The 25,221-nt window shown below is 39.7% G+C and overlaps 4 protein-coding genes across 7 annotated transcripts; 1 reads left to right on the top strand and 3 right to left on the bottom strand.

Annotated features, from left to right (window-relative positions):
• Positions 1 to 2,372: 2,372 nt before the first annotated feature.
• LOC144050379 (uncharacterized) lies at positions 2,373 to 5,463 on the bottom strand. The gene is made up of 2 exons (XM_077563549.1): positions 5,003 to 5,463; positions 2,373 to 4,113 (listed from the first exon to the last, which is right to left on the bottom strand). The coding sequence occupies exons 1-2, from the start codon at positions 5,124 to 5,126 to the stop codon at positions 3,008 to 3,010; spliced, it is 1,230 nt and encodes a 409-aa protein (XP_077419675.1). The 5' UTR covers positions 5,127 to 5,463; the 3' UTR covers positions 2,373 to 3,007.
• Positions 5,464 to 5,799: 336 nt separating this feature from the next.
• On the bottom strand, positions 5,800 to 12,952 carry LOC144050371 (uncharacterized). 2 transcript variants are annotated; one of them, XM_077563535.1, is made up of 2 exons: positions 9,074 to 9,300; positions 5,800 to 8,433 (listed from the first exon to the last, which is right to left on the bottom strand). In XM_077563535.1, exons 1-2 carry the CDS (start codon positions 9,159 to 9,161, stop codon positions 6,593 to 6,595), a joined length of 1,929 nt encoding a protein of 642 aa, XP_077419661.1. In that variant the 5' UTR covers positions 9,162 to 9,300; the 3' UTR covers positions 5,800 to 6,592. The 2 variants fall into 2 exon arrangements, with proteins under 2 accessions (XP_077419661.1, XP_077419662.1); XM_077563536.1 differs by lacking the exons at positions 5,800 to 8,433; positions 9,074 to 9,300 and adding exons at positions 9,615 to 11,704; positions 12,520 to 12,952.
• A 1,354-nt stretch (positions 12,953 to 14,306) lies between these two features.
• On the bottom strand, positions 14,307 to 21,866 carry LOC144050370 (uncharacterized). 2 transcript variants are annotated; one of them, XR_013293835.1, is made up of 12 exons: positions 20,463 to 21,866; positions 19,793 to 19,922; positions 19,449 to 19,662; positions 18,490 to 18,766; positions 18,203 to 18,380; positions 18,033 to 18,109; positions 17,749 to 17,929; positions 17,436 to 17,684; positions 16,301 to 16,472; positions 16,095 to 16,225; positions 15,621 to 15,888; positions 14,307 to 14,545 (listed from the first exon to the last, which is right to left on the bottom strand). XR_013293835.1 is itself a non-coding variant. In XM_077563534.1 (11 exons), exons 1-11 carry the CDS (start codon positions 20,754 to 20,756, stop codon positions 15,713 to 15,715), a joined length of 2,079 nt encoding a protein of 692 aa, XP_077419660.1. In that variant the 5' UTR covers positions 20,757 to 21,866; the 3' UTR covers positions 15,205 to 15,712. The 2 variants fall into 2 exon arrangements, 1 of the variants encoding a protein (XP_077419660.1); XM_077563534.1 differs by lacking the exon at positions 14,307 to 14,545 and having other exon boundaries at positions 15,205 to 15,888.
• A 144-nt stretch (positions 21,867 to 22,010) lies between these two features.
• On the top strand, positions 22,011 to 25,104 carry LOC144050375 (uncharacterized). 2 transcript variants are annotated; one of them, XM_077563541.1, is made up of 2 exons: positions 22,011 to 22,410; positions 22,673 to 25,104. In XM_077563541.1, exons 1-2 carry the CDS (start codon positions 22,320 to 22,322, stop codon positions 24,226 to 24,228), a joined length of 1,647 nt encoding a protein of 548 aa, XP_077419667.1. In that variant the 5' UTR covers positions 22,011 to 22,319; the 3' UTR covers positions 24,229 to 25,104. The 2 variants fall into 2 exon arrangements, with proteins under 2 accessions (XP_077419667.1, XP_077419666.1); XM_077563540.1 differs by having other exon boundaries at positions 22,011 to 22,446.
• Positions 25,105 to 25,221: the final 117 nt, after the last annotated feature.

Below are 25,221 nucleotides of genomic sequence, written 5' to 3'. Positions count from 1 at the left end.
TTGTCCTTTCTAGCAAACGTTTGCCCACAAATGGAGCAAGTATAAGGTTTTTCCCCAGTGTGTGTTCTTGTGTGAAGTGTTAAAGTGCGTCTTGCAGTAAAGCTTTTCCCGCAAACTACGCAGCCAAAAGGTTTTTCCCCAGTGTGTGTTCTTGTGTGCCTTGTTAAATCTCCATTCTGTATGAATCTTTTCCCACAAACTGAGCAGGCAAGAGGTTTTTCTCCGGTGTGTATTCTCGTGTGCCTTGTTAAATCTCCCGTCACAACAAATCTTTTCCCACAAAATGAGCAGGCATAAGGTTTTTCTCCAGTGTGTCTTCTTGAGTGTTTTTTCAAGCTTGACTTGCTGATAAAAACTTTGTCACACTGAGAACATTTCACTTGTCTGTTGTCATTGTGAAACATCATATCACCTTTTCGGTGTTCATCATCATCATCGCCGTCGTCATCGTCAGAAGCCTGCGACGTTACGTCGTCACCATCTGAAAGTGGCGGTAGCAGGTTGTCATCTGTTTGTGATCCTCCGCAGTGTTCTCCATCACCTTCTTCACTCTTCACAATGACAACAGTCAATGGCAACTTGGCAATAGCAACCTCCTGCTCTTCTTCTTTAATCTGAGGCGGCTCTGGCTCCTCCTCCTCTTCTTGAATTTGTAGAGACTCTGCATCCTGCCGCTCGGGACAGAGATCTTCTTCACTGACATCTACAGGACACAAAAAGACAAAGAGAGAAGAATTTTTTAAGTGTAACTGTTGCCAACTTTTGTTTTTGTATTTTTAGTAAACTAATTAATCTGTTGTTTCAGCCTAAAACAATAAAACGTTTTAATTCCACTTCCTACTAATGTAGCGGAGTCTGAGGATAACACAACATACAGTCGCATGTTTTGATACTTTCTGAACTCACTAAATTCAGAAAGTGAGGTGATGAGCAATCTCATTCATCAAGCTCTGATAGCAAAAAGTTTGTCATGTTATGTTTAGACCTGCCAAATGAATAGATTAATTAGTTAATTGAATTGTCTTTATTTATTTACATTTATGGAATATTATTTTTTTTTTCTGTTAAAAAACTACATAATGAGGTTTCATTTATTAAAAATATCTCTTTACACTTAATTTTGGGAAATGTAAGATAGTTATTGATGACGATCAGTATATGTGAAACTAATACATGGGATCATAGCCTAATCCTGCCCCAAAGTGGGATTAATTTAATGCTATTTTGAGGATCAAATTGATCCACATTTGGGATTTAGATTTTGAAATGTGAAACACAGGCTCAAATCTGCATGAAAGGCGGGATTGGATTTCCAAATCTGGATTTGAAATTTTAAGATTAAATGTGGTTTGAAATATCGAATTTTAGATCAGATCTGGGTTTAATCTAATCCACCAGGTGGATTATGTTGGAAATAGTGGGCCCATCAGAAACACCTAGTACAAATTGTTGGATATTGTCCTTTATGTCAAATTAAATGGGTGACCTAAAATACTAACAATGATTACATTAATAAGCACAGGAATAGTTTTAAGAATATTAAGTACTAGTTGGTAAAGAAGTGAGAGGAAGAAGTGAACAAACCTGTTCTTTGTAGTAGAACAACTAGTGGCGGTGGCTCCAATTTGCAAAGCGAGTCCAACCGATGACGTTGTGGCTTGATGTCCTCTTTTGTTCCACAAAGTTCCTCCTTGTACTCCGGTGACTTTCTTTTATACATTTCCACGCGACAATCACAACACTTTACACTCACTTGATCTCTTAGCGATGTGCTGCTGACAAACTCGTCTTCTTGTTAGCGGCTAGCAAGCTAAAATAAATTAGCCAAATAAGTCATCGTGCTCTATTGAGGAGTATATCCGGACAGGACAGGAAGATGTAATTTATTCAGTTTTAGTCCATTAAGTAGTCATGCATGAACTGTGCCGAGGTTTAGTCCGTTCAGTAGAAATTCGAAAAAAAAATATTTTGTGAAAATCTACGGCGTCGACACAATGGACATTTCACAATGTGCATACGTATTGCAGCGGCAGCCACGCATGCGCAAGACTTCTGCTACGGCTATCTCACTAGGACAAAAGACATGCATAATCTATCGTAATATTTGTATGAAAGTGTGGGTAAAATTACTAAACTGTGGGAACATATTACTAGATTATGGGGACAGTATAGCGATTTTTTTCTAATACCCTGGCACCAGTGGGGCTCTGTAATATCTCCGAGTACAACTGCATCATGATGTCAGAACCATTAGCAATGAAATGTGTGTGTTAAGTCTTACACAATGCCCCAACATCATATTAGAGTTTGTAGACGTCTAATTCATTTTCCATTTATTTCAGGAAATAGCATTTGATAATAAAACACAGATACATGCATACACATTTTATTTTATAACCTCCTAACAAGGAAGTGTTTCAAACCAGAACAAATAAGGAAGGAAACGTTGTAACTAAGTGTGCCTGAAAATGAGCAGGAAGAATAAAATATTTTTGAGTCCCACCCGCTTTCTCATAAATATCCGTACAACAAGCTTCTTTGGTGCTGACTGCAAAAAAACTGTTCCCAAAAATTCCATTGGATGCTACAGATGCTAACAAAGGGAGACAAAAACAGAGTAAACACACGAAACATACACCAAAAAAAGGTGACATTGTCAGAAGAAGATTGTATTTCTGAAAAAGAGCCCAAGATTTTGTCATTTCAGAGCTGTTCTAGGGGTTTTCCTTTGGGTGTTTTTTTTTTAATCCTGTAACAATGGAGCAGTGCTGGAATATGCAGGATTTTCTTAGACCATACTAATCGCCAATATATATATATATACTCATGAAAAATTGACAGAGCTGAGTGTAGAACGATAGAAAATGCAACCAATGAGCATATCAGATATTGAAATTGTGGACGTCACTGTTGAACTGGAGGTAGGCTCGTCTTTTGCTGCACAAAATCTGTCGGCCCATATTTGACAGGGAAGATTCCATATTATTCTGACAGACAGCAGAGCTTTTCAACTGCTCTTTTCACTCACACACTTGTGTATCTTGACCTGATCCTTACGAGTAAATCTTTTATCACATAAATTGCAACTGAATGCTTTTTCTCCTCTGTGTGTTTTTGTGTGCCTCATTAAATTTGAGTTGCGGGTAAATCTTTTACCACAAACTGAGCAGGGAAAAGGTTTTTCCCCAGTATGTGTTTTTCTGTGTGCTATTAAATGTCCCTTCTGTCTGAATTGTGTGCCACAAACTGAACAGGAAAAGGGTTTTCCCCCAGTGTGTGTTCTAATGTGTGCTGTTAAATGTCCCTGATCGTTGAATCTCTTACTACAAACTGAGCAGGCAAACGGTTGTTCCCCAGTGTGTGTTCTTGTGTGCTTTGTTAAATTGTTCTTTCGAGCAAACGTTTGCCCACAAATGGAGCAAGCATAAGGTTTTTCCCCAGTGTGTGCTCTTGTGTGAAGTGTTAACGTGTGTGCTGCAGTAAATCTTTTCCCGCAAACTAAGCAGCCAAAAGGTTTTTCCCCAGTGTGTGTTCTTGTGTGCCTTGTTAAATCTCCCTTCTGAATGAATATTTTCCCACAAACTGAGCAGGCAAGATTTTTTTCTCCAGTGTGTATTCTTGTGTGTCTTGTTAAATCTCCCGTCACAACGAATCTTTTTTCACAAAATAAGCAAGCATGAGGTTTTTCTCCAGTGTGTCGTCTTGAGTGTTCTATCAAGTTTGACTTGCTGATAAAAACTTTGTCACACTGAGAACATTTCACTTGTCTGTTGTCATTGTGAAACATCATATGACCTTTTCGGTGTTCATCATCATCATCATCATCATCATCATCATCATCGCCGTCGTCGTCGTCATCGTCAGAAGCCTGCGACGTTACGTCGTCACCATCTGAAAGTGGCGGTAGCAGGTTGTCATCTGTTTGTGATCCTCCGCAGTGCTCTCCATCACCTTCTTCACTCTTCACAATGACAACAGTCAATGGCAACTTGGCAATAGCAACCTCCTGCTCTTCTTCTTTAATCTGAGGCGGCTCTGGCTCCTCCTCCTCTTCTTGAATTTGTAGAGACTCTGCATCCTGCCGCTCGGGACAGAGATCTTCTTCACTGACATCTACAGGACACAAAAAGACAGAGAGAGAAGATTTTTTTAAGTGTAACTGTTGCCGACTTTTGTTTTTGTATTTTTAGTAAACTAATTAATCTGTTGTTGCAGCCTAAAACAATAAAACGTTTTAATTCCACTTCCTACTAATGTAGCGGAGTCTGAGGATAACACAACGTACAGTCGCATGTTTTGATACTTTCTGAACTCACTAAATTCAGAAAGTGAGGTGATGAGCAATCTCAATCATCAAGCTCTGATACCAAAAAGTTTGTTGTGTTATGTTTAGACCTGCCAAATTAATTGATTAATTAGTTAATTGGATTGTCTTTATTTATTTACAATTATGGAATATGATTTTTTTCTGTTAAAAAACTACATAATGAGGTTTCATTTATTAAGAATATCGCTTTACACTTAATTCTGGGAAATGTAAGATAGTTATTGACGACGATCAGTATATGTGAAACTAATACATGCGACCATAGCCTAATCCTAACCCAAAATGGGATTAATTTAATGCTATTTTGAGGATCAAATTGATCCAGATTTGGGATTTAGATTTTGAAATTTGCAACACAGGCTCAAATCTGGATGAAAGGCAGGAATAAATTTCCAAATCTGAAATTGAAATTTTAAGATTAAATGTGGTTTGAATTACCGAATTTTAAATCAGATCTGGGTTTAATCTAATCCACCAAATTCAATCCCGGTGGACTACGTTGGAACTACTGGGCCCATCAGATCCATCTAGGAAAAAAATATTGGATGTTGTTATATATGTCAAATTAAAAGTAATCTCAAATGCTAACAATGCTTACATTAATAAACACGGGAATACTTTAAGAATATCAAGTAGTTGGTAAACAAGTGAGAGAAAGAAGTGAACCAGTCTTACGGTGTAATAAAACATCTCGTGGCTCCAATTTGCAAAGCGCGTCCAGCCGGTGACGTTGTGGCTTGATGTCCTCTTTTGTTCCACAAAGTTCCTCATTGTACTCCGGTGTCATTCTTGTGCACATTTTCACGCGACTATCACAACACTTTACGCTCACTTGACCTCTTTTTAGCGATGTGTTGCTGACAAACTCGTCTTCTTGCTAGCGGCTAGCAAGCTAAAATAAATTAGCCAAAGAAGTCATCGTGCTCTCTGACGAATTTATCCTGATAGGAAGATGTAATTTAGTAGTCGTTTTAGTCCATTATGTAGTGATGTACGAACCAAGTCGAGGTTTAGTGCGATTAGTAGATATTCGAGAAAAATTATTTCTTGAAAATCTGCGGCTTCTACACGATTGAGAACGTGCATAGGTATTACAGCGGCAGCCACGCATGCGCAACACTTCGGCCGCAGTTGGCCGCATACTACGGCTATCTCACTGGGACAAAATACATGCATAAAATATTATAATAAAGTATTTGTATAAAAGTGTAGGTAAAATTACTTAACTGTGGGAACATATTACAAAATTATGGGGACAGATTAGCATTTTTTTTCTCATAACCTGGCACCAGAGGGGGGATTCCATTTGCACAAAATGTAAACTAGAACATTTGCTATGTGTTGTGTTGTTTTACACAATGCCCTAACATCATATTGGAGTTTGTAGCTGTTTAATTCATTTTCCATTTATTTCAGGAAATAGCATTTGATAATAAAATACAGATGAACATACATACACATCTTATTTTGTGTTTGTTTCACACATAAACAAATAGGGAAGCAAAAGTTTCTAACTGCGCCTGAAAATGAGCTGGAAAAATAGTATTTTTCAGTCCCACCCGCTTTCTCAGTAATATCCGTACAACAAGCTTCGTTGCTGCTGACTGCCAAAAACAGTACCCAAGAATTTGACCGGCAAAGGTGAGAAGAAAACTGAGTAAATACACAAAACACACACAAAAAAAAGTGACATTGGGCAGAGGCAGATTCTATTTCTGAAAAAGAGCCCAGGCTTTTGTAATTTCAAAGCTGCTCTACAGGTTTTCCTTCAGCTGTTCAAATATGAGAGTATGAGAAAACCTTGAAAAACTTGGTGTCATCAAAGGAGACCGGATAGCATTAAAAGCAGCAACTCAAATGGCAAAAATAATTTAGGTTGAACAGCAATAAAGGATTATGTCATTTGCATAAAAATGATAGATTATACAGTATTTGTTAAGGTATTACAGCAACTTCTAATAAAATTTGAGAATAAAATTAGTTACAATACTGAACCTTGAGTTTTAGTTTTTTTTGCGACTTCACAACTGAGCAGTGGTGGAATATGCAGAATTCTCTTACATCATACTAGTCGTCTATGTATATTGTAGACCTGTGAAGATTTTATTCCTGACATACTCATGGAAAATTCACAGAGCTGACTGTGGAACGTTAGGACATGTAACCAATGAGCATACCGGGTATTGAAATTGTGGATGTCACTGTTGAACAGGCCCATATTTGACAGGGAAGATTCCATATTATTCCGACAGACAGCAAAGATGTTCAACTGCTCTTTTCACTCACACACTTGTGTACCTTGACCTGATCCTTACGAGTGAATCTTTTATCACATAAATTGCAACTGAATGTTTTTTCTCCTCGGTGTGTTTTTGAATGCCTCGTTAAATCAGAGTTGCGGGTGAATCTTTTACCACAAACTGAGCAGGGAAAAGGTTTTTCCCCAGTGTGTGTTTTTCTGTGTGCTATTAAATGTCCCTTCTGTCTGAATTGTGCGCCACAAACTGAACAGGCAAAGGGTTTTTCCCCAGTGTGTGTTCTAGTGTGTGCTGTTAAATGTCCCCGATCGTTGAATCTCTTACTACAAACTGAGCAGGAAAAAGATTTTTCTCCAGTATGTATTCTTGTGTGTTTTGTTAAATGTTCCTCTTCAATGAATCTTTTATCGCAAACTAAGCAGACAAAAGGATATTCTCCGGTGTGCGTCCTTGTGTGCAGTGTTAAACTTTTCTTTACAGAGAATGTTTTACTACAAATTGAGCAGGTGAAAGGTTTTTTTCCAGAGTGTGTTTTTGTGTGCTTACTTAAATTGCCTTTTGCCGAAAATGTTCTACCACAAACTAAACAGGCAAAAGGTTTTTCTCCAGAATGTGTTCTTGAGTGCCTTGTTAAATCTTCTTTTGTAGAGAAAGTTTTATCACAAACTGAGCAGGCAAAAGGTTTTTCTCCCGAGTGTGTTTTTGTGTGCCTTGTTAATCTATCCTTTCGAGAGAAAGTTTTACCACAAACTGAACAGGCAAAAGGTTTTTCTCCAGAGTGTGTTCTCGTGTGCCTTGTTAAATCTTCCTTTCTAGTAAATCCTTTACTACAAACTGAGCAGGCAAAAGGATTTTCTCCGGTGTGAATTCTTCTGTGTGCTATTAAAAGTCTCTTTTGAGAGAATCTTTTTTCACATCCTGAGCAAGCAAAGGGATTTTCTCCCGTGTGCATTCTTGTGTGAACTATTAAAAGTCTCTTTTGAGTGAATCTTTTCCCACAAACTGAGCAGGGAAAAGGTTTTTCTCCAGTGTGTGTTCTTCTGTGTGCTTTTAAATGTCCCTTCTGTCTGAATCTTGTACCGCAAACTGAACAGGGAAAGGGTTTCTCCCCAGTGTGTGTTCTTGTGTGTATTTTTAATTCTCCTTTTATAGAAAACCCTTTACCACATACTGAACAGGCAAAGGGTTTTTCTTCTGTATGTGTTCTTGTGTGTGTTGTTAAATGTCCTTTATCAATGAATCTTTTACCACAAGCTAAGCAGACAAAAGGTTTCTCCCCAGTGTGTGTTCTCGTGTGCAGCGTTAAACTTGTCTTTACAGAAAACGCTTTGCCACAATCTGAGCAGACAAAAGGTTTTTCCCCTGTGTGTGTTCTTGTGTGAATTTTTAAATGTCCCTTATGAGTGAAGCTTTTACCACAAACTGAGCACACAAAAGGTTTTTCTCCGGTGTGTGTCCTTGTGTGTATTATCAAGGATGACTTACTGGCAAAAGTTTTGTCACACTGAGAACATTTCACTCGTTTGTTGTTGTTGTTGTCGATGTGACATGTTATTATATCACCAGAAGTGTGTTCATCACCATCATCATCCCCATCGTCAGAAGAGCCTGACGTCATGTCGTCACCTTCAGAAAGGGGAGCCAAGAGGCTGTCTGATTGCGAACCTCCTTCGTGCTCACCATCACTTTCTTCACTCTTTACACTGACAACACTCACTGGAGACTTGGTGACAGCGTCCTCCTGCTCTTCTTCTTTTAGGTGAGGAAGCTCTTGCTCCTCCTCCTCCTCTTTAATTTGGGTGGACTCTAGCTCCTGCTGCTCAGGACCAAGATCATCTTCATAGAGGTCTGCATCTCACAAGGAAACAAACACACAGATCAGTAAAGTCAAGCTTGGCTCTTTGCCCATGAGCCAAGTCTCATGTCATGACTTTATATATGTATTATTGTTTCTACATGTTTTGGATTTTTTTTTAAGATAATCTAGGATGAACTGAAAAAGCCTATAATATTAGAGGGAACGTCAACCCCCAAAAAATCTGGGGGGGATTAGTGTTACATGTATTCTATTTTCAATACACGTGGCCTCACTTGCTATAAATTTATTTGTATGACCCTAAGGTGGTCCCATACCAAAGGGGAACCTTTGCATCATGACTTGAAGTCAAAGGCCAATTTTGGGTGCTTAACCTCACAACTATTACCTGGATGACTGAGAATCTACACACGAATATTTGCATGCACTCCAAAAAGCTAGAATGGGAAACAAAACCGCTCAATGAAAATAAAGAGATTTTTTTCTGAGTGATCAGAGTCCAAGTCTGTCTGTAATATTGACTATGCTCCCGGCTTCACATGATCGTGAGCGGAAGGGACACCATCAGATACACCTTGTACACTATATTGGATGTTAATGTTTTAGTAAATGTAATGGAATTCCATCAACAAGTATTATAACGCAGCCACTAAGTGAGAAAAAGAAACAAACCTGGGCTGTCGAAGGCAATTTGTGGCTTGACGTCCTCTTCTGTTCCACAAAGTTCTACTTTGTACTCTGCTGTCTTTCTTGCACACATTTTCACGCAACAAACACAACACTTTGCACTCACTCGATCTATTCCCAAGTGCAGTGTTGTTGACTACGTTCCGTTAGTGGCGATCAGCGAGATAAAAGTGCACAGAGACGAGTTAATGCACGTTCTGTATTGCGCATGCGCGACATGTCGACCATTTTAGATAGCAAACTACGGAAACAACACTAGGACAAAATACGTAAGGGCTCCCTTCACAATAAAATTGAACACACGTGGAAGAAAATTATGTAGAAACAGTAATGATAATAACAACGTAAAATACGTTATGTATATGAGAAACTCTTTGATATTGTTTAGCTGGATTTTAACTCAAATTCCAATAGATTGGGACGTTGTATAAAACTTTAAAAAATAAAAAATAAAAATATTTAAAACAAAAAACAAAATAACAAGCAAGGAGAAAGTGCATCATCAAATGATGGTCCATGCATTAAGGCAAAGCAAAGCAGGCACTCTGGCAGCTTTATTTATATAGCATATTTCATTTCATACACAAGTTGACCAAAAGTGCTTCCCATAATTAAAAGTACATTTAAAGAAACTAAAGACATTTAAAAACAAAGTACCAAAATAAATTGTAGCTGAAAATTGTTTTGGAAAAACTATTCTAAAAACTCATTAAAAGACCTCAATCACATTTTCTTAGTTTTTCATGTTGTGATCTCTTCGTTTATTGCTTTAGAGAATATCAACTCCTTGAGTTGCATTATCAATTTTTTGCGTGGTTCTGGTCAAAACCCAAGCTACAGCATTCTGAGTTGTAGCTGTTTGATGCTCTTTTGAGGAAGTCAAGTTAGAAGAGTGTTACAATAATCAAGTCAACTTGAATGAATGAGCTTCTCCTGGTATGCATTGAGCATGCAAGCTTTCAGTATGGAGAGGTTTTTCAGCTGCTAAAAGGATGTTTTAATAATTGATTTGATATGACAGCTGAAATTCACATCCAAATTGATTGGATTTTCAAAGACAATGACTCCAAGTTTTTACTAACAATCCTCTTTATTGCCCAAAAATATTTCTACTTTGTCTTTTCATTCTTTTTTCACCCAATGAGAATTTAGCTCCTGTGAAATTAGGGAAGGAATCAGTGATTCCCAACACAGCTACAGTTTATTTAGTTTATTTTGCCGTTTACCAGAAAATCTTTGATCACACACTGTAACTGAACAAATTATCTCTAGTGTGCGTTGTAGTGTTGTAGAAACACTTTGGCCACAAATCGAGCAGGCAGGCTTTTCTTCAGCATGTGTTATTGTGTTTATCTCCAGTGTGTCTTCTTCTGTGTGCTTTCAAATGTTGCTTTTGTCTAAATTTTGTACCACAAAATGAACATTCGAACGGTTTCTCCCCAGTGTGCGTTCTTGTGTGTATTTTTAACTCTTCCTTTGTCGAAAACCCTTTACCACATACTGAACAGGTGAAAGGTTTTTCCCCAGTGTGCGTTTTTTTGTGCCTTGTTAATCCTCCCTTTATCGAAAATCTTTTACCACAATCTGAGCAGGCAAAAGGTTTCTCACCAGTGTGAGTTCTTGTGTGCATCGTTAAACTTGCCTTTACAGAAAATGTAGTACCACAAACTGAGCAGACAAAAGGTTTTTCTCCAGTGTGTCTTCTTGTGTGTCTTTTTAAATCTGTCTTTGAAGAGAATCTTTTGACACAAATTAAGCAGGCAAAAGGTTTTATGCCACTGTGTGTTTTTAAGTGATCTCTTAAATGCCCCTTTCTAGAGAAACTTTTCCCACAAACTGAGCAAGCAAAAGGTTTTTCCCCAGTGTGTGTTCTTGTGTGTCTTATTAAGCTTTCCTTTAGAGAAAATGTTTTATCACAAACTGAACATGCGAAAGGTTTTTCTCCTGTGTGTGTTCTTGTGTGAACTGTTAACTCTCCCTTTGTAGAAAATCCTTTTCCACAATCCAAGCAGGCAAAAGGCTTTTCCCGAGTGTGTGTTCTTGTGTGACTTATTAAACTGTCCTTTAGAGAATACCTTTTCCCACAAACTGAACAGGTAAATGGTTTTTCCCCAGTGTGTTTCCTCGTGTGGCTGGTTAAATTGACCTTCCTGGAGAATTGTTTACCACAATCTGAGCAGGCAAAAGGTTTTTCTCCAGTGTGTGTTCTTGTGTGTCTTTTTAAGGATGACTTGTTGACAAATGTTTTGTCACACTGAGAACATTTCACGCGTCTGTTGTCAGTGCAACTTGTCCCATCACTTTTCAAGTGCTCATCATCATCATCGTCGTCACTGTCAGAAGGTTGTGATGTCGCGTCATCACCTTCTGAAAGTGGCGGTATGAGGTCGTCTGTTTTTGACCCTCCATCACTTTCTTCACTCTTCACAGTGACAACCATCAATGGAAACTTGGTGATTTCGTCCTCCTGCGCTTCTTCTTTAATATAAGGAGGCCTTTCCTCTTCCTCCTCCTCCTGCTCCTCTTTAACTTGCACGCACAATGGCTCCTTCTCCTCTTTAACTTGTGCGCACCCTGGCTCCTGCTGCTCAGGACAAAGCTCATCTTTATTTGGGTCTGCAGGACACCAGAAAAGAAAAATCAAGCTTTGCTCAGTCAAGTCTTATGTTGTGACTTTCACGTGTATTTATTGCATTTAAAATGTTTTGGCATTATTGGCAATATTTAAAAGATAACAGAATATGAACTGAAGAAGCGTATTGTATTAAAAGTGAAATGTCTTCAACCAAGACAAAAACTTTAGAAGTGGGGTGCCTGTTTTTTTTTTTTGTTTTCTACTAGTACTCACTACTCACAGTAACATCATACAATGAGAATAAGATGGGGCAATGCAACATCAAATACAATGCTATAAAGAGTAAAATCATGCATCGTCAAATCAACCTTTCCTGACTTTCATTCAGCTGGCAACACACTCAGTGTGTGCAGCAAAATAACTTATCTGGGCCATATCATTTCAAGGGATCCGTCTGATGGACATGCACAGGCAGCGTAGCAAACTGTACACTCAAGCCAATACAGTACGTTGTGTCCTTTGTTTACATTGTAGTATGTGCTCTTGTTCAGTCAACATCTCCCTCTTTCGAGGATATTCTACTGTATAGTTTGTATATTGTATACAGCCCACCTGTCTTGTGTGCAGTTCTGTCTGTTTTTATTCCAGACGTTAATCACTGTGGAGGGCTTGCTATGTTTTGCTGCTATTTTATTGTCATTGTTACAATATTGGCCGTCTATTATTTGTTACTTTAGTGCACAAATCTAACACCATAAGGAAACTGTCATAAATACTCCACTACAAAAATAAACGTAGGAATGTTTGTTTTTTTAATAACTGCCACTAAACAAGTGAGAATGAGAAGTCAACAGACCTGCTCTGAGTGACACAACTCGAGGCAGTTTGCACACCGCGTCCAGGGGGTGACGTTGTGGCTCAATGTCCTCTTTTGTTCCACAAAGTTCCTCCTTGTACTCTGTTGTCTTTCTTGCACACATTTTCACGCCACAATCGCAAATCTTTCTCTTGATCTCTTCTGTACTTGGCGATGTGTTGCTAACAAACGTGTCTCTTTATTAGCGGCTAGCAAGCTAAGCTAAGTTAGACAGAGAAGTTTTAACGTGCACCCACACAAGTTTATCCAGACACGAAGATTTGAATTATGTTTGAGTCCGGTAAAATAGTGATACGCGTTGTGTGTCTTGGCTTTAGTTTGTTCAATCGTAATTCGAGAAGATTTAGTGGCACGCGTGTCCAAGACAGTACCACGATATGCGTCGCCGACATTATCAGCAATGCGCATGCGCAACATGTCAACCATCTTTGCTAGCAAGGTTTTTTTTTTTTGGAACAACTTTATTCAACAAATAGGAATTTCAATAATTAAAGGGAATCACATGTTGCATTCAACTGAATTTTTGTTGTTGTTGTTGATGTGACGTTCATGAACTTGTTCCCGTGTCGCGATTGCTCTCTCTCTCAGCTCCCGGAAAAGATGCAATTTTATTTCAAAATATGAGCGCCAAGAAAAAGTTCTGTGTGCCGCGACTGACAGCAAACAGAACAGGACCACGTAGGATAGGACCACGCACTTCCTAAACAGACGTAGAAAATATATATATATATATATATATATATATATATATATATATATATATATATATATATATATATATATATATATATATATATATATATATTTAGATATGTACCAAATACAGACTGAATGCACGTATCATAACCAAACAACAAAGGGTTAGCAAACAACAAAATGACCCCCCTCAGTGAAAAGGGCTCTCTTGCATAAAACAGTCATTACCGTTCAGGGATGACAAAAAAAGAACTGAGCAATTTTCGCCATCTAGTGGTGATATTAACCCAATAGTTGAATGGTCATATTGTTGTTGGTGGTCGGTGTACAGCAAACTGACTACTGACTGAGAACTTTTGTGTTTTTCGATATATATATATTTTTTTGCCCTTCTTGAAACCCTTGGGAGTCCGTGTCTGAAAACGTGAAAATCTAAGTAATTGACACCCCCTTAATGCAGTAATTGCCCATTAATGCCACAAGATGGTGACAAAGTGCTATTATTCTGACAGGGATGTGGTCTGCAAGAATAAAGCACTTCTCTTCACTTCAACATAGGTCCTGTGTGAAGCATTTCTGGAAAAGAGACTGGCTTCAGTTCATGGCCCCGCCTCTTTCATCATGGATGCCGGAGGGGGTATTGTTAAAAAAGCGTTCCTGCGAGTGTGTCGTCTCATGTGTTGCCCCAGTCCCGAATGACAACTAAAACTTGCGTTGCAATCTGAGCAGTGATATGGTTTCTCCCCAGTGTGTGTTCGTGCATGAATATTCAAAGTTCCCTTAATGGAAAATCTTTTGCCGCACACTAAGCAGCTAAATGGTTTCTCCCCAGCGTGGATCCTCGTGTGTCGGACGAGAGACTCCTTCAGGTTAAAACTTTTACCGCAGATTGTGCAAGAAAACGGTTTCTCTCCTGTGTGGACTCTCGTGTGTCTGTTCAAATTGGACTTGTCATAAAATAGTTTGTCACATTGGGAGCATTTAACATGTTTGTTGTCAATGTATGTCACATCATTTTGAGAGTGTTCATCATCAGTGCAAGGAGAACGTACTGTTGTGTCATCACCCTCTGATGGTGGAGCTAAGAGGCTTTCTGCTTGTGATCCTTGGCAGTGGTCTCCATCACTTTTTACGGTCGCATGTTGACTTGAGCTGCTGCTCAGAGGCTCGTCCTCTCTGTTCGCCTCATTCTTCACAATGATTCGGATCACTGACAACTTTGTTATATCAGCCTCCACCTCGTCTTCTTTAATGTGTAACGGAGGGTCCGGCTCCTTGAACCCGTCAACATCCTCCACTTTTTCTGCATCTGCAAACAGCGTTTAAGTACAGAAGAAAAAAAACATATTACTAATCAGTGACATATAACAATGAATATTATTTATATTCTGCTTGAGTTGGTAACTTTCATTCGGGTGAATTTGTTTTTTCCCCCCTTTTGACAGATGCTCCTGTGGAAACTTAATACCAGAAAATGTAGCATACATTTTCCTGCTCCGAGGGTATCCCTGCTCTTTTCTTGGGAGATACCACAGGTAGAGTCAAGATATCAATATTGAAATCTAGTTTGTCTTGATGCTGATTTATTGCATACATCTTTGAGAAATAATGCCATTTATACTTTGTAATATCTTGTAGGTTAGCAGACGGCTGCGGGAGGTTGAGGGGAACCTTAAATGCATGGTGGACAATCCAGGATTGGAGTCAGTAAGCCTGAATCGGTTCAGGTCAAATTTATAAGGCGGACTAGGGTCCGTTGTGACTAAAGGGAATTCACCGGTAGTTTCCATTTTTCCAAATATTATGATTTAAAATTAAACTAAAATGTTTTATGGATTGCTGCTTTGCTTCAATGGGTATAAAAATGTAACTGTAATAAAGTGTGAAACAGGATATCGTTGTTGTTTTTTTTTTTTTTTTTTAAATAAGCAAGCAATGTATATGTAACCTAATAATTGACACGAGTCATTTCAGTATACACACACTCAAACATTTATTGGCATTGAATTATTTACAGATATGTTCTAAATGTGTTAATTGCAACACAGTATCCTTAGACCGTCACAGGTGTCACATCAACGGAGGAAACATCATACAAGAAAACCATTTACAACCACCCACACACAGACAAAAATGAAATAGGAACTAATGGTGATAGCGTCTGATGGGAGTCGAGCCACGGGAACATGTCTGAGACAGACATTATTGACAATTTCAACTACTCAAATACTTTAGTATTAGAATTGTGAGACAGTAGAGAGGAGAGGAAAAACAGGGGAGTGTTAGCCATATGTTAAAGCACGCAAAAATGAATTGTGTAAATAAAATGTATGTAACTCCTACACCAAGTATATTGTCCAATGTCTTGTAGTCATTACAGGTACCTGACATATCGCTCTTTGGTGAGCTGGTGCTGCGACGCAGAATCAAGGTCGTCATACCAGTTTGTGTGATCCTTCAAATCAAGAACAGATCACTACGTGGGATTCAAAATGCTTGGCCGAAGTGACACGTAACCGTCGATGACTTCCTGCTTGTCCGGCCGGTCAAACTGATTGTCAGGAACATTGATTGCCAAGACTGCTTCAGTGTAGGGAAGTGGGTCCACAAAAACCTTGTTGAAGATGAGGTCCATCATGTCCACTACATACCCTGTTTTACACAATATAAAAACAAACATTTTAGTTCCTTTTTTAATTTTTCAAACAAAGTTTTTTCTGCCAAGTACTGCCTGACACTTTTCTAATATCGTTTGCCTTACCTCTTAGCTATTTATTGCTGAAATGTTTATTTATAATAGATGCAACATTCAAAAGTGTATAATTGATCAGACTTTTTTTTTGGTATTAAACTCTTACGGAATGTCTGCTCCATCTTCGGGGGTTTTGCTCTACACTCTCCCTTCAATGCCTTTGGGAGGTGCACCTTGTCTGTCTGAGCTTGTGGCCGCTTGTCGTTTTCATTGTAATGCATCGCCGCCAAGTACAGTCTGTAATAAGAAAAAAAGATGTCTGAAATTTTCGGTGACACGCGTCCACAAAATGACAAATAAGTTCTATTTTACCTGCATAGCAATCCAATAAATGGAAATACAATGTGCTTTGGGGCAAAGTGAAGGATGACACTCTGGAATGCCTCTAAAGATGAAGTCTGGTAATGTGGGCTAAGTTTAGCGACATCCTCGAGAATCCTTTTGTTTGCAATCACCTTCTCAAGTCTGTAGAAAGCCGAAGTGTCTGCGAAGGACAAAAATCATAATTCCATAGGTAATATTTTTTTATGACAATACAGACGCTCCCCTACTTACGAACATTCGTGTTACGAACAACGGCACATACGAACATGTCTGCGCGCATGTCAAAAAATGTTCGGAAAGAGATGCTGTAAATTTGATTTTTTATTGCGCACCTTTTTCCGAGTACTGTAGTGCTTCTTTCCGCCGCTAATACCGACGCTTGGCGCTGTGAGAGCTCACCCAGCATCGGAGGCTCAGCAACGTGTCGAGGAGGAGGAAGAAGAAGAAACGCCTGTCGCTCATAGATAAAGCCATCGCACTCTTCGAGCAGCAAGACCCAAATATTGAACGTTGCACAAAGGTTGCAAATCAATTGAATGATGCCATACAGTGCTACCGCATCATTTATGATGAAAGAAGAAGAAAACTGTGCAATCGTAGTTAGGTCGCTTCTTTCGGCCAGTTTCTAGTAAATCCTCCAAGGAAGATACTCATCAACCCTCATCTTCTTCTCCTCGACCCTCAACTTCTTCCTACATTGAAGTTACGGAGGAGGAAGTAACTTTTGAAGCCCATTCCAGCGACGACGAAGAACCTCTCATGATATAAAATCCTCTTCTTCCTCCTCCTCCATCAAATCCTTAAGCATCGAGTACATCTTCCAAAAGTAAGTTAAACTTCATTTTATTTATCTTATTACGTACATGTACATACTGTGTGTGTGTCTCTCGCTCTAACATACGTAGTACAGTACTGTACGTATTCTCTTTAAACATAAATTATAATACAAAATACAGCACTGAAGCAACTTACGAACAAATTCACCTTACGAACGATCGCTCGGAACGTGACTCGTTCGTAAGTTGGGGAGCGTCTGTAATTACATTGAAATGCCAAAAGTTTCCCAAAGTGGGGTAGTCTTGAGATATATATATATATATATGTTTTTTTACTTGATCCAAACCTGGTGAAAGCCATTTGTTTTTGTCGCGCGTCTGGTGTGACTCATGCAAGCAGGCTGGAAAAAGAGGCTGCTCGTGTTCATGAATGTCCAGTACATGATTAAGGATGGAGGTCCACTTTGCCACTCTCTCGGGCCCGGTGGCGGATGTGGCCGCTGTCCAGTAGACGTGACTGTTTATGCTTTTCATCCACTTCTGCAGCTTCTCACAATCTTTCATCTTACTGATCTTCTTGAGTTGCTTTGAAATTCCTACAAGAAACATTTATTGTCATGAAATAAGCCACGTGCAAAAAATGAAATCCAGTAGACGTACCTTTTGCAACGTGCCGGACCTCGTAGTAGTGTGTGATTTTGTTCTCCATGAGAAACGTGTGAATTTGTGGATGTGGCCTGGTGACGACACAGTCCGCAGTCACGCCGCGTGCACCCAACGATGCCAGACTCCTCTTCAGGCCCTCTTTTTCCATATGGTGGCGACCACCAACTTCATCGCTCTGTACCCCAGAGAGCAGACCACAAAATATTTCTATTTAGAAAACGTGTCATGAAATTATTTTCCGTAATTAAATATTTTAAAAGTCCATTTTAGCTCATCACCTGAATCAACTGCATGTCCACAATTGTGTTTGTATTGAGGTCTATTGTTGTGTAACTACCAAACGTTCCTAAATGTCCTAAAAAAAATAAAAAAAAAGTTAAATTACATTTTTCCCGCCACTCAAAAACAAACGCACATAGAATTGTGTTATTCAGTGAAATATTAAAACCTGGCGAGTCGGTCCTCATGTCTCCACCAAGTACGACTTTTTCCTCCTGGCTGAGTTGGTGCAGTAACTCATTCTGTTGCGTTTGCCAGTGGTGAATAACTGCAGGCTCAATAAAGGATCTGGCGTGGCGACGAAAAGTGTCAGAATGGAAAAATTGAAGGTGCATTGATTCGAAGACCTAAAATTAGGGAGGAAAGTGTTTTAGGAAAAACATTTGCCAGCTACTAGATCTCATGTAACATTGTTGTAAAAGCCATAGTGGGAAAAATGAACTTTTCATCATTTACCCGTTTCATTTTGAAGAAGGAGGCTCCACTCAAATATATGGCTGCAGACAGGTGGAGGTTCCCCGCCGGAGTGCTTCCTATGACAGGCTGGCTATTCCACTGTCTGCGATACTCGCAATGCGGGCACTGCTGTTCGACAGACAGGAAGGTCCCCATTTTCCTGGTCTTCAGATGACATGCCCGTGCGCAAACACGACACGCGGCAAATAACTCCATGAGATTGCTCTCATAAACGATGTATTTTTTCATCTGGTGGGTGGGAGTGGATCTGTCGTCTCTATCAGACAGAGGGAAAATGTGTGTGAATACATTTAGCAGCATTATCTCTTTGTAGCAGTGTGCTCACATCCATCGCTGTGAAACACTTTCTTACCTACACAGAGTTAAGCTTCAAAATGATGACATGCGTGAAATAAGCACACTCACGACACGGACTAGAGTTCAGGGATGTGATTTGACCAAAGTGAAATTATCTGAAAATTTAGCCGGGGGTCTGGGGGCCGCTGGCACCCAGCTAGGTCCAGGGCAGTGCCCTGGTGGGGGGACAAGGGGGGCGTAACCCCCCCCGGAGCTCAGGGAACTATCCCATATAAAATGGCAGTTTTAGTCAACTCAAAATCAGTCACATTCAAAAACATTGGACTGCCTTTGCTTTTAAAAACTATCACTGAGAATATCATCATATCTAACTAATGTGATTACTAAGTTAACACATAAATAATGTTGAAGAGTTCAAATTTCATGAACAAATAATTGTATCATGACCAAATGAAAAGTAACTCATATTAGAGCATACCACAAATGTCTTTGTTATAGCAGAAGATGTTATCTGTCGGAGTCATGTGCATACACAATGAAATACAAAAAAAAAAAAATTGGATATTTTTTTTGGGGGGGGGGATAAAAAAAGCGGAATTCCGCGAATTAGCGGAAAAATCACATCCCTGAGAGTTACTTACGGCATAATTGATTCTGCGGGGTCAAAGGTTGAGTCCAGCCCCTTTGAAGCCACTACTGATGAGCTACTCTCTAAAGCATCTTCCTCTTCTAGCTCCTCCTCCAGATCCATGCGAGCTCTCTTCAGCGGTCGCTTTACTGCTGTGGATGAAAACTGGAATGGAGCTGCATGATTGGATACACCAAAATCTCTGCAGGCCCGAGTACCCTGTACACCTGCAACCAAAATTACATTGAAAAAAAAAAGAAAAAGTGATTCACTGAGTAGAGACAGAAGCATTATACAACGTAACTTATTACCAAGTTCATCTCAAGAAAATGTGTCCTAATGAAAGTAGCTGCATACCTGCACTTCCGTAATAAGCGCCAAAAGTCTTCAAAGACAGCTGTGTGCCGACAGAACGTGTCTTCTTGTCAGTCTGACAGGCAAAGTCTCTCAAGGTTGGCATCTGTAAACTGGGGGTTGATGTGCTGGCCTGAGCACATGGCAAATACAACAAATGCTATCAGCCCTCACCATCGATGTGAGCTGCTGTTGCGCTTGCAATGAGAAAAAGTTGGACATAGGCTGACTATCAACAATGAGTTAAAATAAGGAACGTGAGAGGGGGAAGCGAGTTTTGAGACAAACAAAAGCCCATCTTTTAGAAACCCCAAAACTGTGCATATTCAAAAAGCCTTTTGGTGTCTAAAAGTAGGCTGTCACCTTGATTGTGCAGACACATCCACCTCTCAGGTTAGCTTCAATTGCTGCGGCTAACCTACCATTACTGAAATCGAAGTGAGTTCGATCATCACCATGCCGAAATTGAGGTTATTTCTTAAAACACATTTTTCGCACAGCTTTCGAGTAACGTCCAGACTTAGTTTACATTACATTTGCGTTTAAACGCAACGTTACTACAGAGACGGTGTTGTAGCGTTAGTTTACAACAGTTAGCTGCAATGCTAAAGCAAATTGAGAGGATGGGAAAGAAGGCTCAACAGTAAATCAAAATAAAATGTTAAAAACTTACATCTTCCACGACTGCAGTCGCATCGCGCACCGTCGGGACGGATCCATTCTTTAGTCTTAATCGCGTTGCAAATCCAGCTCTGAACTGGCTTTCATTTACAAAGCAGTCCTGAGCAAAATGGTGAGCACACACATATAGCAGTTTTGGAACTGCTGTCTTTACACTTCCTTGAAAAATAAACTTAATCCACTGTCTTCTCAAAGACTCGGACGACGGAGTTAGGAAAAGACTGCGATGCTCATTTGTGCAGTCAGGAATAGAGCAAGCCCTTCTTCCTGAACGTAGTTTCGCCATTGTTCTCACCAGAGCGTTTGCTAGCAGAAAAACATGGCGCGGTTTGTAGAATTTCTATGGCTGTGACAAACCTTTACCAGAGGCGGTGCCACTAAAATGAGGGGGCGGGGTCGAGTGCACTTCCTTGGCTGGGATGTAGGGACGTCACCAAGCCACGGAAATTCAATCTGACCGATTAAAGCACATCTTTTCCATAGGAGAAAGCTAGAGAGGGTCGAAGAAGGACTTTTTGCGTACCAGGTGTGGTGTAGACAAGCCGCGGATGTATATCAGTGATTTAAAACCGCACTAATGTACATTTTGCCTGATGTGGGACCTTTAAAGGATAACTCAACAGGAAGTCAGACTCTTGCTCCACCCCTCACTAAGATTTGAAATTGGCGCTTAAAGGTGGTGTTGCCTGGAGCACCGTTGGGTTGCGAATGGGGGGAGGGTTGGGCGTGGTCTGGTTGTGATTGACAGCAGCAACTCGCTAAGAAGCCGTTTGAGGCGGCGTGTACGAGACGGAGCTGGTGGGTAGCGGGGGCGGCTACGTCATACGGAACAAGTGACGTAGTATGTGTTGTCTCGTGGAACGAGGGGACAACCAAATTGAGTTCCTCCTCGTACTCGGCTATCGTTCTTTCAAAAACTACAAATATTTCTTCCACGGCCGCACTTAGTCGCTGATTCAACAAATCTCTCATTATTTCTACTTTACACATTTTCACACAGCCACACTTTATGTCCCCTGCCTAAAATATGTTCCTTGCAGCTTGTAAGCTAAGCTAGCTCGCAACGCACGGAGGCAATTCTCTTTTCTTGGCAGGAACTATGAATGACGTTTTACGCTATTACGTGACAGAAATGTTTATGAGCGCAACCCCTATGATGGGTTATGTTGCGCGCATAATCTCAAGGCTGTAGCGAGAAAAAAATGGCTTGGCGTTCGATGTTCGATATTCACTCCTACAGTCTACAAATTACATTTTACTACAGCGCCAACATTTATCATATCTCTCATTTTTGACAATTTGGGGCCATTTAAGGAACCAAAATGACCAATGTTAAAAAAAAAAAAAGTTCCCCAAAAATCAACAGAAACACATTTTGTCAATCTGATTGCTGTAGTAGCTAGCAATGGTAAGCAACTAACTACTACAGCTCCAATATTTATCATCAGCACATTCAAGGGACAAAAATGTTTTGTCCCTTGAATTCTACAGGCGCTACCTCTGTATTTTGTCCTATTTGAGTTGCTGTAGCTTACTATTAAAAAAAAAAAAAGCCAGCCGACTGGTTGTGCGTGCATGCTTACTGAAAATTATGGAGGCGCCGCTGACTGTCTTAGACACGCACTTCATTAAATCATTTTTATCCTATTACTACTAACCGGACAAAAGCCTCGACACAATACGTGCTTCACTACTTTACTGGACGGAATGAAAGTGGATCTTCGTGTCCGGATGAAATTCGTCCCGGTGTACGTTTAAGCGTCTCTGGCTAATGTAGCTTAGCTTGCTAGCCGCTAACAAAGAGACGCGAGTTAGCGACACCTGGTTAGGAAGAGATCAAGGGAGTGAAATGTGTGCAAGAAAAACAGCAGAGTACAAGGAGGAGCTTTGTGGAACTAAAGGAGACATCAAACCACAACGTCGCCCCCTGGACGCGCTTGGTATGCTGGAACCACGAACTGTTTTACACGCCGCAGGTTGGTTCACTAGGTTCCATGCACTGCGCATGGTTTCTGCCTCGCTTCGCCCCCTGATGTAAGGTGGTACACATTCACTGGCTTAGAATTTGTAGTTCTTGCGCGATTTATGGCAAAATAGTGCTGGGGGAATTTGTGTCAGTCACTGCAAAATAACCGCTGCAAAGATAAAAAGGTACAGGTACGGTAGGGTCATCCATGACTTTTGTCTTCTTGTGTCCTGCAGACCTCAATGAAGGAGATTTTGTTGTTGAGCAGCAGGAGCTAGTGTCCCCACAAATTGAAGAGGAAGAGGAGTCAGAGACTCTAAACATTAAAGAAGAAGAGCGGGAGGATGAAATCACCAAGTTTCCATTGACTGATGTCATTGTGAAGATTGAAGAAGATGATGGAGGATCGCAATCAGACGGCCTCTCAGCTCCACTTTCAGTTGGTGACAACATGACGTCACATTCTTCTGACTATGATGATGAACACTCGAAAGGTGATATGACAAGTCACACTGACAGCAAACACTGGAAATGTTCTCAGTGTGGAAAAAGGTTTTTGAAAAAGTCAAACTTGAAAAGACACACAAGAACACACACTGGGGAAAAACCCTTTGTCTGCTCAGTTTGTGGGAAAACATTCACCACGAAGCAACAATTAACAAGCCACACAAGATCACACACTGGGGAAAAACCTTTTGTTTGCTCCGTTTGTGGAAAAACTTTTTCTGACATGTCAAGTTTAAGAATGCACACAAGAACACACACTGGGGAAAAACCTTTTGCCTGCTCAGATTGTGGGAAAACATTTTCTGTTAAGACAAGTTTAACAATGCACACAAGAACACACACTGGTGAAAAGCCTTGTATCTGCTCAGTTTGTGGTAAAAGATTCACCACAAAGGGACATTTAGCAAAGCACACAAGAACTCATACTGGGGAAAAATCTTTTGCCTGCTCAGTTTGTGGTAAAAGATTTAGCACAAAGGGGAATTTAACTAGCCACACTAGAATACACACTGGGGAAAAACCTTTTGCCTGCTCAGTTTGTAGTAAAACATTTTATAAAAATACAGATTTAACAAGACACCTAAGAACACATACTGGGGAGAAACCCTTTGCCTGTTCAGTTTGTGGCACACAATTCAGACAGAAGGTACAATTAAAATTGCATGAAAGAACACACACTGGAGAAAAACCCTTTGCCTGTACAGTGTGTAATAAAGGGTTTTCTACAAAATGGTACTTAAGAAAACACACAAGAATACACACTGGGGAGAAGCCCTTTGCCCGTTCAGTAAGTCGTAAAACATTCACTCAGAAGGGACATTTAATAGCACACACGAGAACACACGGTGCGGAACGAACCTTTGCCTGCTCAATTTGTGGTGAAGCATTTTCTCAAAATCTAGATTTAATAAGTCACCTAAGGACACACACTGGAGAGAAACCTTTTGCTTGTGCAGTTTGTGATAAAAGATTCTCCGCGAAAGGACATTTAACTAACCACACACAAACACACGCTAGAGGAAAAACGTTTGCTTGCTCAGTTTGTGATAAAACCTTTTCAACAAATCAAGATTTAACGAGGCACTTAAGAACACACACTAGGGAGAGACCCTTTGCCTGTTCAGTTTGCGGCACACAATTCAGACAGAAGGCACATTTAAAAGTGCATGGAAGAAAACACACTGGAGAAAAACCTTTTGCCTGTACTGTATGTGATAAAGGCTTTTCTACACAAAGCAACTTAAAAAAGCACACAAGAAGACACGCTGGGGGAAAAAACTTTTGACTGTTCAGCTTGTTAAATGTCCCTTAAAAAAAAAAAAATCAGGATTCCGAATAACTCGCAGGTTGGCTGAACTTTTCACTGCACTTGCTGACAATCAGACATACTTTCATGTGCATACTCGAGTGAACGACACATTTATGTATTCAGTAAAAGTGTATGGTTTTATTGTGTTCATGTTGCTCATTTTTCAACATTGTTTTCCCAGGCAGGCTTTGTTAAACGCATCGTTGTTGAACAAGCCATGCTTTGTTTACTAGGAGGCGATCACATCACTGATTTTTTCCATACTTATGGACACATAGTGTCACATACGCAAAGAAAGAAGACGACTGCAGCTATGCACACTATTTCTATTGTACTGTAATAGTAAATGGACTGATCTTAAAGCACTTTCTACACCGCATGGCAATGGAATGTTTTACTATGTTTATTGTTTCTAAATTACCTTATCTTGTTCTTACATCAATAAAATAAAGTTGTGTGTATATACATACATATATATATATATATATATACATATATATATATATATATATATATATATATATACACACATCTATATATGTGTATATATATATATATGTACATATATGTATGTGTATATATATATATATATATATATATATATTTGTGTGTGTTCCCTCGGTATAACGTGGCTCACTTTTCGCGGTCTCGCAGATTTTTTTGGGTGCAATTTTGCATGCATTTTTTATTACGGTAATGCAATGTAAATGTATGAAGGTTTGAACATTGAGAATGTTTAAACAAGAAATATATTTTAGAAAATGTAAATGCCTCAATGAGAAAAGTGTGTAAACTGTGTGGTAAGGAGTTTCAGAGCCTTAATACATTTATAATAAATGTCCGCGGATTTCATTTATTGCGGGTATTTTTTTGGGAACATAACCCCAGCGGAAAACGAGGGAACACTGTGTAGTAGAAAATGTTTTAGTCCCTGTACCACGAAGTTCCAAAATCCAATCTGCGCCACCG

The sequence above is a fragment of the Vanacampus margaritifer genome, chromosome 4, assembly GCF_051991255.1.
Source record: "Vanacampus margaritifer isolate UIUO_Vmar chromosome 4, RoL_Vmar_1.0, whole genome shotgun sequence".
Taxonomy (NCBI): Eukaryota; Metazoa; Chordata; class Actinopteri; order Syngnathiformes; family Syngnathidae; genus Vanacampus; species Vanacampus margaritifer.
Note: the sequence above shows the minus strand (reverse complement) of the source record. Positions and strands in the feature narration are given on the sequence as shown.

Excerpts from the sequence above, each read along its gene's own strand:
- LOC144050379 (XM_077563549.1), bottom strand. The coding sequence starts at position 5,126 with ATGTGCACAAGAATGACACCGGAGTACAATGAGGAACTTTGTGGAACA. Across the intron at positions 4,114-5,002 it reads ACGAGATGTTTTATTACACC|ATGTCAGTGAAGAAGATCTC; the intron begins GTAAGACTGGTT and ends TGTGTCCTGTAG.
- LOC144050371 (XM_077563535.1), bottom strand. The coding sequence starts at position 9,161 with ATGTGTGCAAGAAAGACAGCAGAGTACAAAGTAGAACTTTGTGGAACA. Across the intron at positions 8,434-9,073 it reads AATTGCCTTCGACAGCCCAG|ACCTCTATGAAGATGATCTT; the intron begins GTTTGTTTCTTT and ends TGTGAGATGCAG.
- LOC144050370 (XM_077563534.1), bottom strand. The coding sequence starts at position 20,756 with ATGGCGAAACTACGTTCAGGAAGAAGGGCTTGCTCTATTCCTGACTGC. Across the intron at positions 19,923-20,462 it reads CGACTGCAGTCGTGGAAGAT|GCCAGCACATCAACCCCCAG; the intron begins GTAAGTTTTTAA and ends CCATGTGCTCAG. Across the intron at positions 18,767-19,448 it reads CCCGCAGAATCAATTATGCC|AGACGACAGATCCACTCCCA; the intron begins GTAAGTAACTCT and ends TCTGTCTGATAG.
- LOC144050375 (XM_077563540.1), top strand. The coding sequence starts at position 22,320 with ATGTGTGCAAGAAAAACAGCAGAGTACAAGGAGGAGCTTTGTGGAACT. Across the intron at positions 22,447-22,672 it reads AACTGTTTTACACGCCGCAG|ACCTCAATGAAGGAGATTTT; the intron begins GTTGGTTCACTA and ends TGTGTCCTGCAG.